We start from the raw sequence: 18441 nt of genomic DNA on the forward strand, positions 1-18441 counted from the left end.
TCCCTGTCCTCATGGAGCTAAATTCTAGGGGAGGGAGATAGCCAACAAACAAGTAAAAACATACAATCTATCAGGTGGTATAAATGCTAGGAAAAAAGTTAAAGCAGGGAAGGAGGATAGCGAGTGTGGGATGGTAGTAAGTGCTGGGGTTGCAATTTAAAAATCTTTTTTGATGTTTATTTATTTTGACAGAGAGAGAGAGAGAGAGAGAGAGAGAGACAGAGCATGAGTGGGGGAGGGGCAGAGAGAGGGAGACACAGAATCTGAAGCAGGCTCCAGGCTCCAAGCTGTCAGCACAGAGCCCGATGCGGGGCTCGAACCCATGGACCGCAAGATCATGACCTGAGCCAAAGTCAGACGCTCAACCGACTGAGCTACCCAGGCACCCCTGGGGTTACAATTTCAAAGAAGGTGCTCAGAGGAGGCTTTACTTAGAAGATGATACCTAAGCAAAGATCTAAAGAAAGTGAGGAGTGAGCTATGCAGATCTCTGAGAGAAGAATGTTTCAGGCAGCTCAGCAAGTGCAAATGTTCTGAGAAAGGAGAATGCCTGGCATGTATAAGAGCGTGTGTGGCTGGAGTAGAGTGCTTAAGAGGGATCCTAAGAAGAGGTGGTCAGAGAGGTCGTGGGGAGCAGGGAGAGCTGTCCAGACCATGTGGGGCCTTGTAAGCCGCTGTAAAGACTCTGGCTTTTACCCTACGTGAGATGGGGGGTACTTATTCTTATCTAGATTGATTGTGTTTATGTTGCCCCCTGAATCCCAAGTTAGAATGAGGGTAAGGACTTTGTTTCTCTTACTCAGGGCTTTATCTCTAGAACTTAGAACAGTGTCTAGCACAGGGAAAGTGCTCAGAGAATCTCTGTTGAATGTGATTGAACGAATAAACTCGAGCGGTGCAGTATTACCGAAGGATGTAGGAACTAAGCATAATACAGTGCAATGAAATTGAGGAAAACAATACAATGGGATTCAGGTTTAGGAGACTTGGGATCTATACTCTGACTCAGTGTATGACCTTGGACAAGTCACTTCCCCACCATGAACCTCAGGCTCTTCATCTTTATTTTTTTAAATATTTTTTTAAAGTTTATTTATTTATTTTGAGAGAGACAGAGAATGAGTAGGGGAGGTGCAGAGAGGGAGGGAGAGAGAGAATCCCAAGCAGGCTCCATGCCCAGTGCAGAGCCCAACACGGAGCTCGAACTCACGAGTGTGAAATCATGACCTAAGCTGAAATCAAGAGTCAGTCACTTGACCAACTGAACCACCTGGGTGCCCCAGATTCTTCATCTTTAAAGTAAAGTTACATTAGATGGCTTCTTTCTGGCTCTAATATCCTATGATGATTCCATACTGCAGGGTACACACCAGTGGTACATTACATCATCTTCTGACTATGACCTGCTCATGGAATTCTGGTCAACTTAACAATACTCTATGGTTCATCATTTAATAAGTTTTATTTCCACTTAAAAGTGGAGAGGATAGCTTTCTTGAGTAACTTTTTGAGTGGGCTGCAGGCTTGAAATAATTAAGGTCAACTCCAGCCCTGTAGTTTGACTTTCAAGGCCACTTTTATAGTAAACATTACACGCCCCCCTCTAGGCCAGTGCTGTCACTGTGAGAACCACATTGATCCTTTACAGTTTGAAAGAACAGGGGACCAGGGATGCCTGGTCATTTGGTTAAGCATCCAACTCTTGATTTCCGCTCATATCATGATCTCATGGTTTGTGGGATCGAAACCCACAGAGAGCATGCTCGGGATTCTCTCTCTCCCTTTCTCTGTGCCCCTCCCTGACTCCCACACACGCTGTCTCTCTCAAAATAAATGTTAAAAAAAAAGAATAGGTGACCAAAAACTCGAATTGTAAATATTTTAGTGAGTCAGTTCTAACAGAGACAAAAGATAAAATGGAATCTACCCTAGCAAGATTTTAACATGAACAGATAAATTTAGGTTTAATTTGTAGCTTTAAAAGCTTTTTTATACATTTTACTGGGGCTAAGCTAGTTATGCAATGCAAGCATACATTCTTAAGGAGATGATTAAATCCTAGTAGCATGAGCTCTAGTCCACGTACAGATGTGATAAACTCATATTTCCTACAGGAGCATGGCAATTTTAAACTCTTAATATCACACCATGTACTTTATACCAGAATTATTAATGAAATCTTAGTGATTCAGTAAAAGCAAACTAGGGGTGCCTGGGTGGCTAAGTGGGTTGAGCGTGTGACTCTTGGTTTTGGCTCAGGTCATGATTCCAGGGTCGTGGGATCGAGCCCTGCATCAGGCTCTGTGCTGAGTGTGGAGCCTACTTAAGATTCTGTCTCTCCCTCTGTCCCTCTCCCCTGCTCTTACTCTCTAAAGAGAAGAGAAGAGAAGAGAAGAGAAGAGAAGAGAAGAGAAGAAGAGAAGAGAAGAAAAGCAAACTAGTCAGCTTATGTTAACTACACCCCCAAAGTAGGTCAACCTACTAGAAATTCCAGCATTAACTTCATGTTTCACAATAGGAAATTTATCAATGCTGAACAAAGTCTTTTTAAATAGTATCTAAATTGAGAAAAAAAATGAATCCAACCTTCTGATACTATGGCACTTGGATCTGAGGGACGATCACCACCACTAAAAAAAAAGATAAAGAAATTTCATTTTCTATGTATTTAATATATGAAGGAATACTGACTAAATTAAAGAAAAATCTGTCAAAATCATTATTCATATAATAGTAAATCTGGAATGGTATGTCTCTGAGTTTTCAAATCAAGTGAAAATGATTGCTACATCGACTTTTGTTTGGTTTTGTATGTGCCCTCTTTTCTTCTTCAGTGACACAAATAATTGAGAGTTGCCGGCAATACTGCATGTAACATACTGTATTACCTGTATGTTACAACCATCATAAAGGGAGAGAGGATCAATGGTGGGCCAGGGGTAGTTGCCCTAAAATGGCATCAGGTTAAAAAGAAACTTAATTTCATAGTGCAAGGTGGAAAAGAATATAGTTGCCATCAGGTAGATTTTTCTCCTTATACCCTATTTCTCCCATGATGCAAAGTGCTCCTCTTCCCAGTTTGTGAATATTTTTATAAACATAAAAACAATTTTAGGCATGTTTGGACTACTCTAGAAAAAGTGTTAACCAGACTTCAAGTCTACAGTGTCTCCTATAAATATTGCATAGTCCAGACTTTCTCTCACCGTCTCCCCCAACTTGGATGGACTTATCTAAATCTCATCCATCCTTTAAGGCCCGACTCAAACTCTACTGGTTTTGAGAATTCTTCCCTGAATGCTCCAACCTACATAACCCCTCCATTTTGGGGATCCCTGTAATAGTGCCTCACTGTTGAGTGTTTAGGTACATAAGGAAACTAAGTAGGAAGCCCTTTCTGTGGGCCATTAGTGCAGGAACTATTGTTGATCCAGGGCCTGTCTCTTAGGTTCCAGTCTGACACATTTAAGACTTAATCTAACTATACTAAGTAGACCACTGTAATAGAAAGAAGCAAGCAGAGACCAGATAAATAGGAATGAGAGAGAAGATGGAAAGGGGAGGCCTAGGAAGTAACCACAGAGGGGAACGAGGGGAAGGAGTTGAGGGGAGTTTGAGGGGCAAGACACTGGCTTCCTCACAGGTTTACTTGAAGGGCCCATGCTTCCCACCAACATAATTTCATTTCATTTCTATTTTCTTAGCCAACTCGTATTGCTTTAATTAACTGTACCTAGAAAATGAAGGCAGATCCTCTTCATTGTACGAGGATGAACTCATAATTCTATGTAAGAAGTAATGTACCGGTTCAGTACTAGATTTCATTTCTTCTGTCTGGAAAAGTACAAGTCAGGTAATTACAAAAAGGAAATTTTGTAATAAATCAAGTAAAATATACTATAATGTTTCCTTAGTTATCTATGTAGCCAGCATTTCTAACCAGGCACACTATGTTTGCTCCTGAAATCTCACATGGCTTCCATTTAATAAATAGATCCTAATAAATAGATCTGAGTTTATGTTGAGGCTATTGTCCATGGTGCGCTCTCTGAATTGGCCAGAGTTGTCCTTCTGTGTTTTCTTTTCTCTGGTTCACTGCAGTTTTGGGGTTAACCTGGAAATTATTACAAATGGATAATCCAGGATATTGTCTCACCAGGAAATCCTAAATGATGTGTATTCTTCAAACACATTTATGGTACAATTTTTTGGTACAGCTAACCCAAGAGGACAATGAGGCCCAGAGCATCACTAGGATACAGAACCAGGGACAGGAGATGTGCATCAAAGTGATAGTGGGACTTATGGGCTGAGGAATATTCAACATACTTTGACTAACTTGCTATGTTGCAACAAGTTGGATAAGTAATTTTTGAGAAAAAAAAGTTAAGTAACTTGCCCCAAGGCCACATGGCTACTAAGTGGCATAGCCAGAATTCAAACCCAGATAGGCTGAATTTGCATGAATCTTTTTACTCCCCTCCAGCCCGTCTTCTGGTCTTGCCCATTGGCATGAAGTTTCTGCACACAGAACTTCCAGCGAGTATTTATAGGTTTGAGTACAAAAAAGAATTAAATCAATGATTTTAAATAGTTAGAATGCATTTCTCCTAACTGGTTTCCATTTTCTTTTTTTCTTGTCCTTCTAACTAACTTAGGACTCTTTCTAGGATCTATTTTTCTTCAATTGACGCTTCTGGCTTCATCTGTTAATCACTTCCCTTTCGTTGTAAATATCATCAAAGTTGGGAGACACTGCCTGGATCCAGTTTATGACCTTTTCTTCCTATCCAATGTAAATTACTTGGACTAAGTTTGTGAAACTCTGTGCCTTTTCTATAGAAACCTGGTCATTGATAGTCACATTTGTCACTTACACTTAGTTGTGTCTTTCTTTCCGAAAAGGAAGAATCTGTGACAGTTGAGGATTTGGACTTGGTCACATCAGGCTTAGAAACAGTTCTTTGTTGTGTCTCCTCAGATTCTGTCCGTTGAGTTGGTGATGCTTCAGTATTTGTTGTAGTTGCAGTGGATTTGGGATGACAATATTTTCCTAGTGACAAAAATTTTTTCAGATTTCTCTTGCTCATCAGCGGCTTGGCAAAAGCCATTGTGCTTGTAATGGGCTTCATGTCTTCTTTTACTTGATCTTCAAATGGGACTTCTGGAAGTTCTTTCATAACCTCTTGTAAAACAACTTCATCTTCATCAGAAGTTAAGCTCTCTTCTATTTTATTTTCTGAAACTCTTGGATCAGTATCATGAGTTACCAAACGAATGATAAGATCTTTTTTGCTGTGGACGTCTTTTAAAAGCTCCACTTTGGTGATGTCAGGCTTTATTAAATTTTGAAATGAATTCCTACTCGCAGTCTGGAATTGAAGAGACAATTAATATTAAAAACAACAGCCTCATTTTTTCTTGTGGTTATATAATAATAAAGCAATTTTCATATGGTCGTCAGTTTCAATTTAGTAAAATTATCCTCAAATGCCATTTACTGGTATAGTAGTGGCATATTTAAAGAAGAAATAAATAAAAAAATCATAAGCAATATTTGTTCATTCAACAATCTTTTTGTTTTGTATTCAAGAATAGTGTCATTTGGTCCAAAGAAGGGAACCTACATAAGTTTTTTCTTTTGCTTCACACTTTACTTTTTTCTTGCCAAGAAATGCAAAATGCACAAATACTTTAATTACATTCTGTTTTCATTATTTACCTGGAAAGTTCTGTTAAGAGATTTAGACATGACAACATGTTTTTCTAAACTTAGTGAGGGAACTAATCATAGAGCAATCTAAATATAGACATTTTCATGAAAAAAAGAGGCAAGATATTGGCTGACCTGGATTCTAAAAAATGATTGTGAAGGGCTTTGAATGTTCACTTGTCACCCCTCTACATTCTAATCCTTGAAGATGTTTTCCTAAAGGAGCTTCAAAGAGTAAATCTTCATCTCTCCTCACCTCCCTAGTCAATTGTCATTTTCCATTGTGCAATGGTAAAGACAGATCAAGGAAAAGACAGTTATAATTAAATAAATGACTTTTCCTATTTCTGTAGCCTTTGATGATGCCACAGAACATTTAAATCAATTTGAATTATCAATCTTACATCTCTGTAACACTGCAAACCAGATTTCCAGAGAAATGGTCCCTTACAGTAATACCTTTTGTGCAAAACAAAATGAAAGAAGAACTGCTGCTAAGAAACCGAAACACCATCAATTTTGATGATCTGTGTTGGTGGAAGGAAATAATGGTTCAAAAACGCAAGTCATCTATGTGGCTCTGGAATATATCACTGTGTGAGTCTTTGATAGACATGTGGCTGGTGTGTTGGAAACTTTTGGTACCTCAAAATAGCACATGAAGCACACTGCTTGAGGATTCCTGACTGAAGACTAGCCTGGGAGTTGTCTGGGTTCCTCAAACTGATGTACTGTTCTTTCTGAAACCTCCATCTCCACGTTGGGGATGGACAGCACTGCTATCCAGATAGCTGCAAAGTATCTGTCTTAACTGAGCTATCTATATCTGTTTGCTTTTCTTGAGACAGCTTTTGCTTCCCTTAAGAGTAGCAGCAGTAGTTGAGGGCCGCCTGGCTGGCTTAGTCGGTCAAGCGTCTGACTTCGGCTCACGTCACGATCTCGCGGTTCGTGAATTCGAGCCCCCATCAGGCTCTGTGCTGACAGCTCAGAGCCTGGAGCCTACTTCAGATTCTGTGTCTCGCTCTCTCTGCCCCTCCCCTGCTCATGCTCTGTCTCTCTCTGTCTCAAAAAGAAATAAACATTAAAAATTAAAAAAAAAAGAGTAGCAGCAGTAGTTGATTTGATTAGCTAATCTCTTCCAACTTTCTGTGGGATTAAAGAGACAGTTAAAGTACTGATAAAAGATGTAAAAGAAGAAAGCAGGTAACCAAGACTGACAGATATTTCTGCAGATGATTAAGAGATAATGACCCGGGAGTAATGTTCTTTGTTTAGACACATAGATCTTGTACCCAAGGAATTACTTATATATACATTAAGGCTACTAAGTAAATGTAATTTTGAGAACCCAGAGAGAAAAGGACATTTTAATACTGGAAAGGACCTTCATCTGGTCCAAGAAACTAAGGACCAAGGAGACTCCATCGGTGTCTATGACAATCTCAGTACTTGAAACAAAAAACGTACCCATAATGTATTCACCAGCTCTGAGACTTAGTTCAGTGGGTTGTAAAATAATGCTAAGGAAAATCTGCTCCTAGGCTTATGCTCCAGGCAGGCTGGTTCTATAGAACTTTGTGCGGTTTGTAAATCACAGGCCACATCCTGAGTGTGAGTGCACACCATCATCCTTGCAAGAGGCTCATTTATACAGAGGGGCTTTGGTATTCATTACATGGGAACGTGGGAGCTGGATCAGTGTAACTCCATCTGGAAAGACAATTCCTATGCCCTAGTGCCCTAAGATCTGTAAACAGAACTATTTTTTCAATAGTTATATTGTTTTTTTAAATATAATTTATTGTCAGATTGGCTTCCATACAACACCCAGTGCTCATCCCAACGAGTGCCCTCCTCAATGCCCATCACCCACTTTCCCCTCTCCCCCACTCCCATAAACCCTCAGTTTTTTCTCTGTATTTAAGAGTCTCTTATGGTTTGCCTCCCTCCCTCTCTGTTTTTCAATAGTCATATTGTACCAAGGACAGTGTTTTCACATTTCAAGCCCCTTTTAAGTATATTCAGAGCCCAAATATAGGACTTCAGAAAAACTAGTTCATAAAACCAGAAGCATGAAGACAACTGTGTCTAGAACAAGGGTACAATAGGAAAGAAACTGGGCACCTCCTAAGTGTGTATGAATATAGGAAACTGGGAAAATGTTATGTAATGAACACAAAATGAGAAGAAACAAATAAACTTTAAAGAGCTTGCAGCCTGATGTTTGTTGATGAAAGTTTCTAAGTAAAATCAATACTACTGTGAAGCCTTAAGTTTGAAGATTTCAATCTTTAACAAGGTTTACCTGTTATTCTAACTGGCCCTTTTGGACCCATACAGTACTATGATAATGCACATCCATAAAAAAAGAATTGTGGGGATTATAAAAATCACGTTTCTTCCGAGTTGCCAAATGAGGACTACAATTCCAGTCAGTCCTGTTTACTGTTAAGGGTATTTCCCCGTATTCCCATTCTTCAAGAAATGGCAGTTTAGTCTGACTGGCTAATGGAAAATAGCCTGCCACCTTTACACTGAGCCACACTGCTGATGGGGTGAGTCCCAGGGAAGCAGGGAATTGGATGAATCAATGTCCAATTCTACTGGGCTGGACAAGAGAAAATTGACCGTATTTTACAAATGCATTCCCATAGACCTACCTGAGGAAGGAAATCACAAGACAAGTAGGTCTCAGTAACTACTCATTTCTTTTCACCATTGTGTTTAGCACTTACCTCTAATGGCTTTATATTCAGTCGTCCCCCTTCATCCAATGAGACGCGTCTTTCTTTCTTTCCCTTTCCTGCATCAGGTGTGTCCACTGAGTGACTCCTCCCACTTATTGCCATTCTTCTCAGTGCTTCAATGCTATGTCCAGTTCTAGTTAAACACTCCATCTGCAGTCTCTCAAGAGGTTGTGTTTTTATAGAAATGACTCCTAAGTGTTCTGCAACAATGTCTGGATCAATATTGATTGGTTGTTTCCCACGGTGAGGAATTATTTTAATTGGAAGTTCCTCTTTGCTTAAATCTTGACCTAATTCTTTTTGCTCTAGCTCAGGCCCTCTTTTAACACCATGGTCATGCACCTTTTCAACAATTCGACCAACATCCAAATCGCCAAAGAGATCAGCCTGTGAATCTTGTGGGCTAATTGTTTCTAATGGACAACTGGAAACTTTACTGATGATTAAAGAAGCTACCTGTTTAGAGAAGACATTGTTTGTACCTTTCATGTCATAATAAAGTTCTTCATGTGTTCCAGATTGTTGTAGTACATGATTATAAATAGAATCGACCATCTGAGAAATAATTTCTATACTTTCTGGATTTAAAAAGTTTTCTTCAGGATTAGTAGCTACAACACTAATATTATTTATGGAAATTTCAGCTGTCACAGATTTTGTCAATTGAGATGCAATTTTATTTACCTCAGACTTTGATAATTCTTTAGCATTTTTGCTTGAGGCACTTGGCAACTTTATTAGTTTAGCCAAGAACAAGGCCAGGGTTTCCTCTAAAAACCTGGCATCTAACACAGTCTCTTTTTTGGTTGAAGGCTTTTTCCTTGACTTGAGGCCATCAATAATCTTAACCACCTTTTCCATAATTTTGACAGCTTCCAGAACCAACTCTGGACTTGATGTTTCTCCTTCTACTTGAGGATGAAATTCTGAATTGGAAATTTCCTTCACCATTAAAAATCCTATTATATCAGAGAGAACATTGCTCTTACCTATTAAATCTTTATACACTGAAATATGAGAGCCAGAGCGCCTTAAAACACTGTTATAGACAGAAGTAACCACTTTTTCAATAGTTGTACTATCTGCTAAAGATACAGTGGGTGATTCTTTGGCCTGTGGCACTATAATAATTTGACTTCTAGAGAGATGTTCTTGGAATGAGTTTAAGATTTTTGAGATTATTGTTTGCATTTCAGCATTTAGAGAATTGTTTTGTTTCTTATCCACTTTTGGAAACATAGATAAAAGCTTTGACAAAAAAATTACAGCAACCTCTTCTATTATGTTAAAAGGCAGTTTGTAAGCCCAGGATGGCTGAGGCTGGGGAACTTCAGTGGTTTGGATAACATCTTTAAGGATATTTTCAACAACATTGTCAACTTCTATATATTGATGTGGTGTTAGCTCTCCAGAAAAATAGTTCTGCAACTGGTTGCCAGCCACTTCCTGTATAACTAAATTAACTATGGTTTCTGAAAGGATTTTACAACCACTGCTGACACAATTTTGTATGCTCTCTTGAGATCCAAACTGTGGCAATAGATTATTATAAATTGTCTGAACAACCAATTGAATAATTTCATCATCATTAGGATGTAAGGATTCTACATAATGTACAATCATATCTTCATCTTTGGAGATCTCTGCCATAATTGTACCTACTAACTTCATTTGAAGGAAATCCAGTTCTGCGTACAAATTATCTTCAGATATTCCTGTTTTAGCATTGGATACTGTTGAGAAAATTTTTGATAGGAGAGAAGAAATTATACTTTCTAAAAATTTGCAAGGTAGCATTATGGTATATGGTGATGATGTTTGACATTCTTTGCAGGCTGTTTGGACTACGTTATGGACCTTTATCATAACCTGCTTAGATTCTAGAGGCAAACATGCTACAGCTGGAACCTCATCATAAAGTAGCAAGTTGAGCTGATGCTGCAAAATTTCTTCTATTACTGCATTAGCTAGCTTTCTTACTAAATTTTCACCATTACTATTTATGTCCTTATAAATGGAGTCTTGAGATCTATATTCCTGCAAAATATTGCATATAGAGGAGTGAACAATCTTATTGACCAACATTTTATCACTTGATGGTATGTTAGCCATTGAAGGTGCCTCATCTGAAAAAGGTGTTTTAGTTGCAGGTGCCATTTTTTTCTGGGGAGGTGCTTTATCCACAGATGGCTCTTTTTGCCTGAGAGGTACATTGTGAACAGATGAAACTTTATCTGCAGGTGGGAGGAACTGACCAACCTGACCTGGGCTTAACACTTTAATTTGAGCATCTGAAAACTCTTTTAACAGAGAATCAATGAGTTTCATAGCTGTGTCATAGACCTCAGCTTGATTTACATTATTGGTTACGTTTTGACATGCAGCATCTGTACCCAGTGAGGAATTAAAAATCAATCTGTTAACTATTTCAGAGATAACATTTTCTAAAAAGTTAGCAGGAAAAAACCTGGGGTTATTTTCTGATGGACTGTCTGGTTTACTTTCAATCTCTTTATCTTTAGTTTTCTCATTCTCTTCCTCTTTTGCAGGAACATTCTCTTTAGCTGAATTTGTTAAGGCAGGCTGGGCAAAATTTTTGCCATCCTCTTGAGTTACATATGCTGCTTTATCATGTAGGGGGTTTGGGGATTTTCTTAGAACCCCTTTCTTTTTATTTGCCACACCTCCAACTAACCCTGATGCTAGGGTAGTTAATTCACCCTTCATAATGCTAGGTATAGTGATACAGGTTGGCTCATGGATGCTGCCTATTTTCATAGATGTGTCCTCCTTTTTGAAATTCCCCTTTCCATGAAGTGCTCCTCTACCTATTTCCAAAGTGTCCATTACATCTTTCAGGCCTGAAGTCAGAGAAGTAAGTGTAGATAACTGTTCTAGTGAAGAAACTGGGTGGTTCTTCAAGCTTCTGTTTATTTTTGTAAAGTTATTATATGGTAGGTGTTGAACTCTTTGGATGATGTTATCCACATTTAGAAATGAAAAGAAGGTGGAAGACCAGTCTCCTGAAAAAAGGGGTTGAATCTTGAAAGCAGAGATTGCCTTTTTGGCTAAAGCAGCTATCATCTCTATAACAATGTTACTTCCATCATCTTTCTGAACATCGTTAGATCCATACATTTCCATGACCTCACTGTATACAGAATCAGATACTTTATTGACTGTCTCTTTATCTATTGGTGGAAAAGAAAACATTTCTCCAGCATTTGCTAGGACTTTAATCTTACTTTTCCGAAATTCCCCAATCAGGGCATTTGCAAATTTTATAGCCATGCCCATGAGGTCTTCTTCTGATATCTCTTTGTCCTTAGGGTTTTCAGCAATACTTGGGAGAGTATAAAATTTGTGAACAAGGTCAATTATGACATCTTCCAAAAATGTAGCAGAATACACAGAAGCCTGTGGGAAGGGCTGTTTGTTTTCTTTATCAAGTTCTAAGAGTTCAATGATGTGGTCATTTTTGGGTAAGTCATAGGGAGGTGATTCTTCATCATGTAAAAATGGCTGCAGATGGTGGTCCACAATTTCTTTCATAATAAAACCAGCTATTCTCTTGAGGAATGAGTCTCCCTTTTTGCATGTATTGCTCTGTGTTTCATCTTCTAATTTAATTTTTTTCATAATATTATTACATATGGAGTCAGTAAAGTTCTCAGTTGCCCCTAACTTCATACTTTCCACATGCTCCTCTGCTGTGGCAAGTCTAATTTCATGTTCAGAAATTTCTGTTATAATTTCATCAGTCAGTTTTGAAGCTGCATTCACAAACTCATAATCTGGTGGCACCTCTTTCTCATTTAGTTCAGTTTCAGTCTCAAATGAAGGGAATATATGTGCTAGAAGCTTGTAAATAATATCTTCTAAAAGGGAACATGGAAATACAGTCATACATGATGGCACAACATGGCTATCATTGTTGATGGTGTCAAGCACATTTCTGATGATGTTCTCATCTTGGAGGGAGGAATAGGAATAAGCTGCTAATTCTCCCAAAACTAATGACTCAACTTGATAATCATAAATTTCTTCTAATAGCAAATAACCTATTTTTTCCCCAAAACTAACAGCATCACTTTGTATAGCTCTATAAATATGAATCAGAGATTTATAATCATCTAATATTTTTTTGTAAATTAGGCTGACAGTTTTTTTAACCATTTCTTTATATCCTTCTGAAAAATACAGTTTTTCATCCAAGTGATCTGCAACTAAAATTTCTGACATGGTGAATTCCAGCACAATTGATTTTACTAATGTTGTAACAACGTTAGTTATGTTGGCTTTTGCTTTACATGGGTTCTCAGCAGCCAAGACATTATGTGAGAATACATAGAGGATTCTGCATAAAAGCTCAGAAATTACATCCTCTAAAAAGACAGCTGAATTCACAATAAACAATAATTCTCTTTGTTCAGGATCTGTTGCTCTCTGTTGATAAGTTTGACCCACTGTACCTGAAGGAAAAGTTTCATCTCCAGATAAAAATGACTCAAAATGATGGTTAAATATTTCTTTTATTATATAACTTGCTATTTTTGTAATAGGTATATTATTCATGCCTTCTTTATCTTTTGTAAGAGATTGGTATAGACTTGAATGAGAAATATCAGTGTAAATGGCCTCAACCATAGCCTGGATGTCTTTCTTTGAAGCCACATTTTGTTTTTCATTTCCATGTTTAATAATGCATATTGCATGTTTAGAAATTATTGACATAGTTTCACCAATCAGCCTCACAAATGCATTGCTGAAGTCTGACTGCAAAAAATCCGGGTCTTCTGCACTGCAGTTCAATGGACTTATCTGAGATAAAACCTGAGTGACTATTTTTTCCAAATGTGTATGTGATAATACAGTGGTATATGTTGTATAGGTCTGTCTTCGGGGTCTTGATTTACTAATAGCATAATGAACTCTCTTTATCAAAACATCAGCATTGAGTCTTGAATATGATTTAAAAGGCAGCTTTGCTATAAAATCTGGATGAATTTGGAAATCAAAAACTTCAGCCAGTATAATTTTAGTTACCCTTTCAGCCAATGTTTTTGTATCCTCAAGAAAGCCTTTATCAGGTCCCAGTTCATATTCTTGTAAAACTTTGCTATATGCTGTGTCAATGACTTTGATCACTATGTCTCTGTGTACTGGTGGCAAACACAATTGTTCCTTTGCATTTTCTAGGATGCTAACTTGAGCTTTTGAGAATTCTTCCGTTATCAAATATATGAGTTTTTCAGCTGTTGCCAACAGTTCTTTTCCTGAATCTCTTATTGAGTTTGTTTGCACAATACCTAACACCCTGTGGAATATTTTGCTTAAAACCCCAGTGATTACATCTTCCAAAAAGGCTGAGGAGTAAACACCAACAAAAATATGCTGCTTTCTCATATCATCAAAATGTGTATATGATGGAGGAAGTAATGACTTTTCATACACAAATGGATGGAGATGCTGCTGACAGATATTTTTAATGATATAACCTGCTAATCTGTCAATAAGAACATTGTTACTGTTTGTGATATCATGCTCAACTGCTTCTTTAGATCCAGAATTTTGCAAGATATTTCTTAATACAGAATCAGCAAGATGCTGAGCATCATCCTCTGAATAAGTAGATTTGGTTTCTTCATCTTTTGAAAATCGAATTTCATGTTGGGAAATTTTCATCCTAATATCACTGATTAGCTTTGAAGAGATTTCACTGCAATTAATTCCTAATCTACCTTTTGGGGTTTCACTGCATGGAACCATGTTAGATGTAGAAGGAAAGATTCTAGATAACAGTACTCTAATTATGGCTTCTAAAAATGTGTATGGCAGCAAGGTGTTAGATGGAGATAGATGCTGGCTTGACTTGGTAGTTTCACTGCTGTCACTAAAGATGTTCTGAATAATGTTCTCTGCTGTTAAAGTAGCATAGGAGGAAGCTGACAAATCCCCAGAAAACAGTGGGTGAAAAAGATAATCAGAAATAGCATCCACAATTAAATTGGCAACATTTTCTGCAAAAATATCACTGCTTTTGAGTTCTTCATTGTCAACCTCAGGGGCTAGCCCATGATGTTTCAGAACGTCCCCATAAACTGAATTGATGAGTTTATCCACAGTGTCTGTATCTACAGTGGGGAAAGACTGTTTTTGGTCATCACGAAGAATGCAGATTTTAGCTTGGTTAAAATGGTTATTTATTGAGTTTACTACTTTTTGGGTCATTTTATCCAGTTCATATTCAGTGTTATATTTTGGATTAAAGACCTTTGATAATAGTCTGGCAACAATATCTTCTACAAATGCATTAGGATAAAAGTCCATACCTAGTGATGATGGCTTCAGAGGTCTATGTGACTCTGTGACCTCACTGAGAACCCCTTTAACCATATTTGATATTTCATCCAATGGAGTCATTGAACAAGGTAAGCTCTCTCCACACAAGAAGGGTTGAAGATGATTGTCAATAATCTCTTGAATAATGAGACTGGCCATTCGGTCAAGCATAACTGGGCTTTGGCTTACTATACTTTTCTGTATTGACACAAGAGAGTCAGATATTTGTAAAACATTATTATAAACAGACTCCACCATATTTTGAAGGTTTTTTTCTGTATATAGATGCTGACAATTATATTTAGTGAGCCAAATCTTATGCTTTGAAATGGCTAACAAAACCTTATTTATTATACAGGTGGGCATCTCATTAAAATCTGAAGTCATTAAATACTTCTTTCCAAAGCAAGAAGCCTTGCAGGGTGGAGAAATGAGCTGAAATAATAACTTTCTGATGACATCTTCTAAAAATGAGTGTGATAATATGGTAGTATAGCCCGCTGAATGTTGACCTTGGTAATTAAGTTCTCTCAGGTTGTTTTGAAGTTTCTGCAATATATTTTCAGCTTTAAGAGGGTAATATGAATTAAGCATGATCTTTCCTACAAAGCACAATGGGAGCTGGTAGTCTACACTCTTTTTCAATATGCCATTAGTTATCTGTTCTGCTATTGAGGTGGTAGCATGTGTCAGATGATGGCCACTGGTAACTTGTAATGCATATTCCCATGAAACATCATTATTAACTGAGTCAACAATCTTTCTAACAGTTTCTTTATTGATTGATGGAAAACATATCCTTTCTTCAACATCCCGTAAAACAGTGATTCGAGCATTGTTAAATTCATTCACTACAGAGTTGACATCTAATATATTTATCTCATTGAGCTGAGCTTCAGTGATGTTTACATTTTTGCCCTGCAATGAGGTAGAGAGATTAAGGAAAATGTCTGCAATTATTTCCTCCAGAAATGTGGCAGAGTAAACCCCTGTGTACATGCATTCTGGATGTTTCATGTTAAGAATGGCTGTTGCATTCAATTCTTTTTTACCTGGTCTTTGAAGAGGAGGTAGAGGAGGGAATTTTCCTGAAAATTGCTTACAAAATTGGACTTGTGTTTTGGAATGTACCACCCTGGGATTATTCAGTGGTTCTGTCAAAGGCTTGCTGTCATAACTCATGAATCTTACAGAGTGTTTACCCAGTCTTGATTCTTTTAATTCTGGCCTTTTTCCTTTGGGGAAGCTAGGGAGTCTTTCTCTAGTACTATACGTTAAATTCTTGCTTGTAAAAAGTGGACTTCTGGGAGGTTGATGTATACCACATGACAGTTTTTCTATTAAGGATTTTACCAAGGTATGGGAAGTAATACTAAGCATAGATTCTTGATTTATTTCTGCCAGATCTTCCAAAAGGTCTGACATGTCATATTCTTCAAATGGTGAACCAGAGTCCATAGTTTCCCTGCAATAATCCTCTACATTTTGTAGTATGTTGAACAGTTGACCTTCTACTGAAATTTCATCAGAAGGGGGGCTATCTGTAAGGAAGTTGTTGGCTGTACATTCTTCCAAAAGTATTCTAATAAGTTTCTCACATACAACATTCAGAAGAAAAGCTGATTTGGGGGAGAGTCCTGGGTTATTTCTAGGTATTCTAAGGGTTTGCTGATTATTTGAAGATAGGAACATTTTTCTTGGTATTTTATTGGAATTCATGTCCCAATTTGGGCATTCATCTGGCAAAAACAAATTGAAAACAATATTGAAAATTTTATTGACTACCTCCTTGGATCCATGAGTTTTTAGGCTACCAGCCAGAGTGCCTAACTTACATGCCAGTGAGTTTAGTTTATTTTTCTGTACTAGCTGATTAATTTGTTGAGTAGGAGTTGACTCCCAACCTCTGGGGCCTGTCTGTCTTTTCATAGTTTTGGTTTTGTTGCAAATGGGCAAACTATGGCTTTTAAGCATGGAGAGTGGCTTGTTTCTTCCTCTGCTGCCATGCTGATGCTTTATTCCTATTTCTTTGGACAGAACATGGATCACTCCTATTAAGAGATCCTGAAAGAGATCACCGAAGTCAGCCGCAGCTACTCTTGGGCAGTAAATATATTTTGTTTTCACAGAAACCACTTGTTGCGTAATGTCTTCCTTTAAAATGTCACTATTAATAAGGATTTGAATAATGATTTCAGAAATGTTTAAAGCAAGTCCTCTGACAGAAATTGACCAACTTGCAAACACTTGTGAATGAACTAGAATAACCTTGCTAAATGCTGCATCTTGGTTTTCCAGTAATTTCTGCTTTGTTTCACCATCTTCAGTACAGTCATAAATGCTTGAAATTATATAGGAAATAACCAGTTCAGTGAGATGTTCACAAAATTGATAAAGTGAAGAATCATAGTTAATGTCTTTTAGAGGCTGCTTTGATTCATATTTTTTCCTTAACGGTGTGGAAACAATAGATACTTTTTCATCAAGAGGACCTTAAAATAGAAAACGTTACTATTTTTAACATGCATTAAGGGAAAATGTTGAGCATTCAAAATACTAACAATATTTTATACACGAATTTTACCTTGGGGGTACCTCAGTCAAGAAATAGAAAAACCTAGTCAAGGAAGGAACTGAGTTTTATTCAAATCTCTATTTCCCACATGTGGGACTTTACTTCCACCAGGACGTTAAGAAAATGGCCAAACAGAATTCAGATCTGTAAGTGTTTGTTTCTTTCTTGTATAAACATATTTCTAGCTTTTGGAAATCTTGGGGCAGAGAAATGATTTTCAACTTTAGGTGCAATGCCCTAGAGTGATTCCAGTGATAACTAGAGACCTCATATTATTCTTGAAAACATTTTCAGCTGTTTAGCTAATTATCCAGTTTGTGACTCTATAGTATACAGTAAATTGAACTGAATGAAACTGCTGATATTTGACAGTTTTTGACACACAAAAATGGCTATTTTATACGGTTCAACCCAAAAATATGCATGTAAGCATTCATAAAAAGGGAGTGCATATATCCTATTTGTAAGCATGGGTTTAGAGTATTGTACTTAAAAAAGAGCTTAAGTCAGAATAGTGGCACATGAACAGAACAAGCTTGATGCCACTGTTCTTGTAAACTCTATCATCAATAATTGCAAAGACTAACTGTATATATCAAAAATAAGTTGGATCATTACAGTCTATGTATGGAAAGTCTGACTATAATTTAAGAAATCATTCTTTTAAAAAAACACATAAAAAGAAAAATCCTCTTTGAACTTATGTTTGGGAATTTGCCTTTAGAGCAACTGTATATCCCAAGAAAGACAACTGGTTTCATCGTGTCCTAGTGATACCTCATGCCGAACAAAATATATCACTTTAAATTATGCCCATTTAGTTTCATCTGTTGATAGTGAAAACTGCACAACACTCCTCCAAATAAAACTTATGTAAATGTATCAACATTTTTTTTCCTTTTAGCATACTGACCAGTTGAAAAACACACAATCAGCCACCCCAAATCCAAGATTACTTTCAGAGAAGCAATGGATGCAGCTTCTTGGATGTGAGAGGTGAAACAAAACTCATGGATTTTTTTTTTCTAAAATGATGCCAATTCTTTATAAGTCATTCCTCACTC

At 37.4% G+C, this 18441-nt stretch overlaps 1 protein-coding gene across 1 annotated transcript in view; it reads right to left on the reverse strand.

Annotated features, from left to right (window-relative positions):
• LOC125931395 (fibrous sheath-interacting protein 2-like) overlaps positions 1-18441 on the reverse strand; it is a 75508-nt gene that overhangs the window by 8511 nt on the left and 48556 nt on the right. The window contains 4 exon segments of the mRNA XM_049643291.1: positions 2587-2630; positions 3734-3834; positions 4878-5372; positions 8449-17294. Coding sequence (XP_049499248.1) covers positions 2587-2630; positions 3734-3834; positions 4878-5372; positions 8449-17294 — 9486 coding nt within the window.

Source organism: Panthera uncia, chromosome X (genome assembly GCF_023721935.1).
Source record: "Panthera uncia isolate 11264 chromosome X, Puncia_PCG_1.0, whole genome shotgun sequence".
NCBI lineage: Eukaryota > Metazoa > Chordata > Mammalia > Carnivora > Felidae > Panthera > Panthera uncia.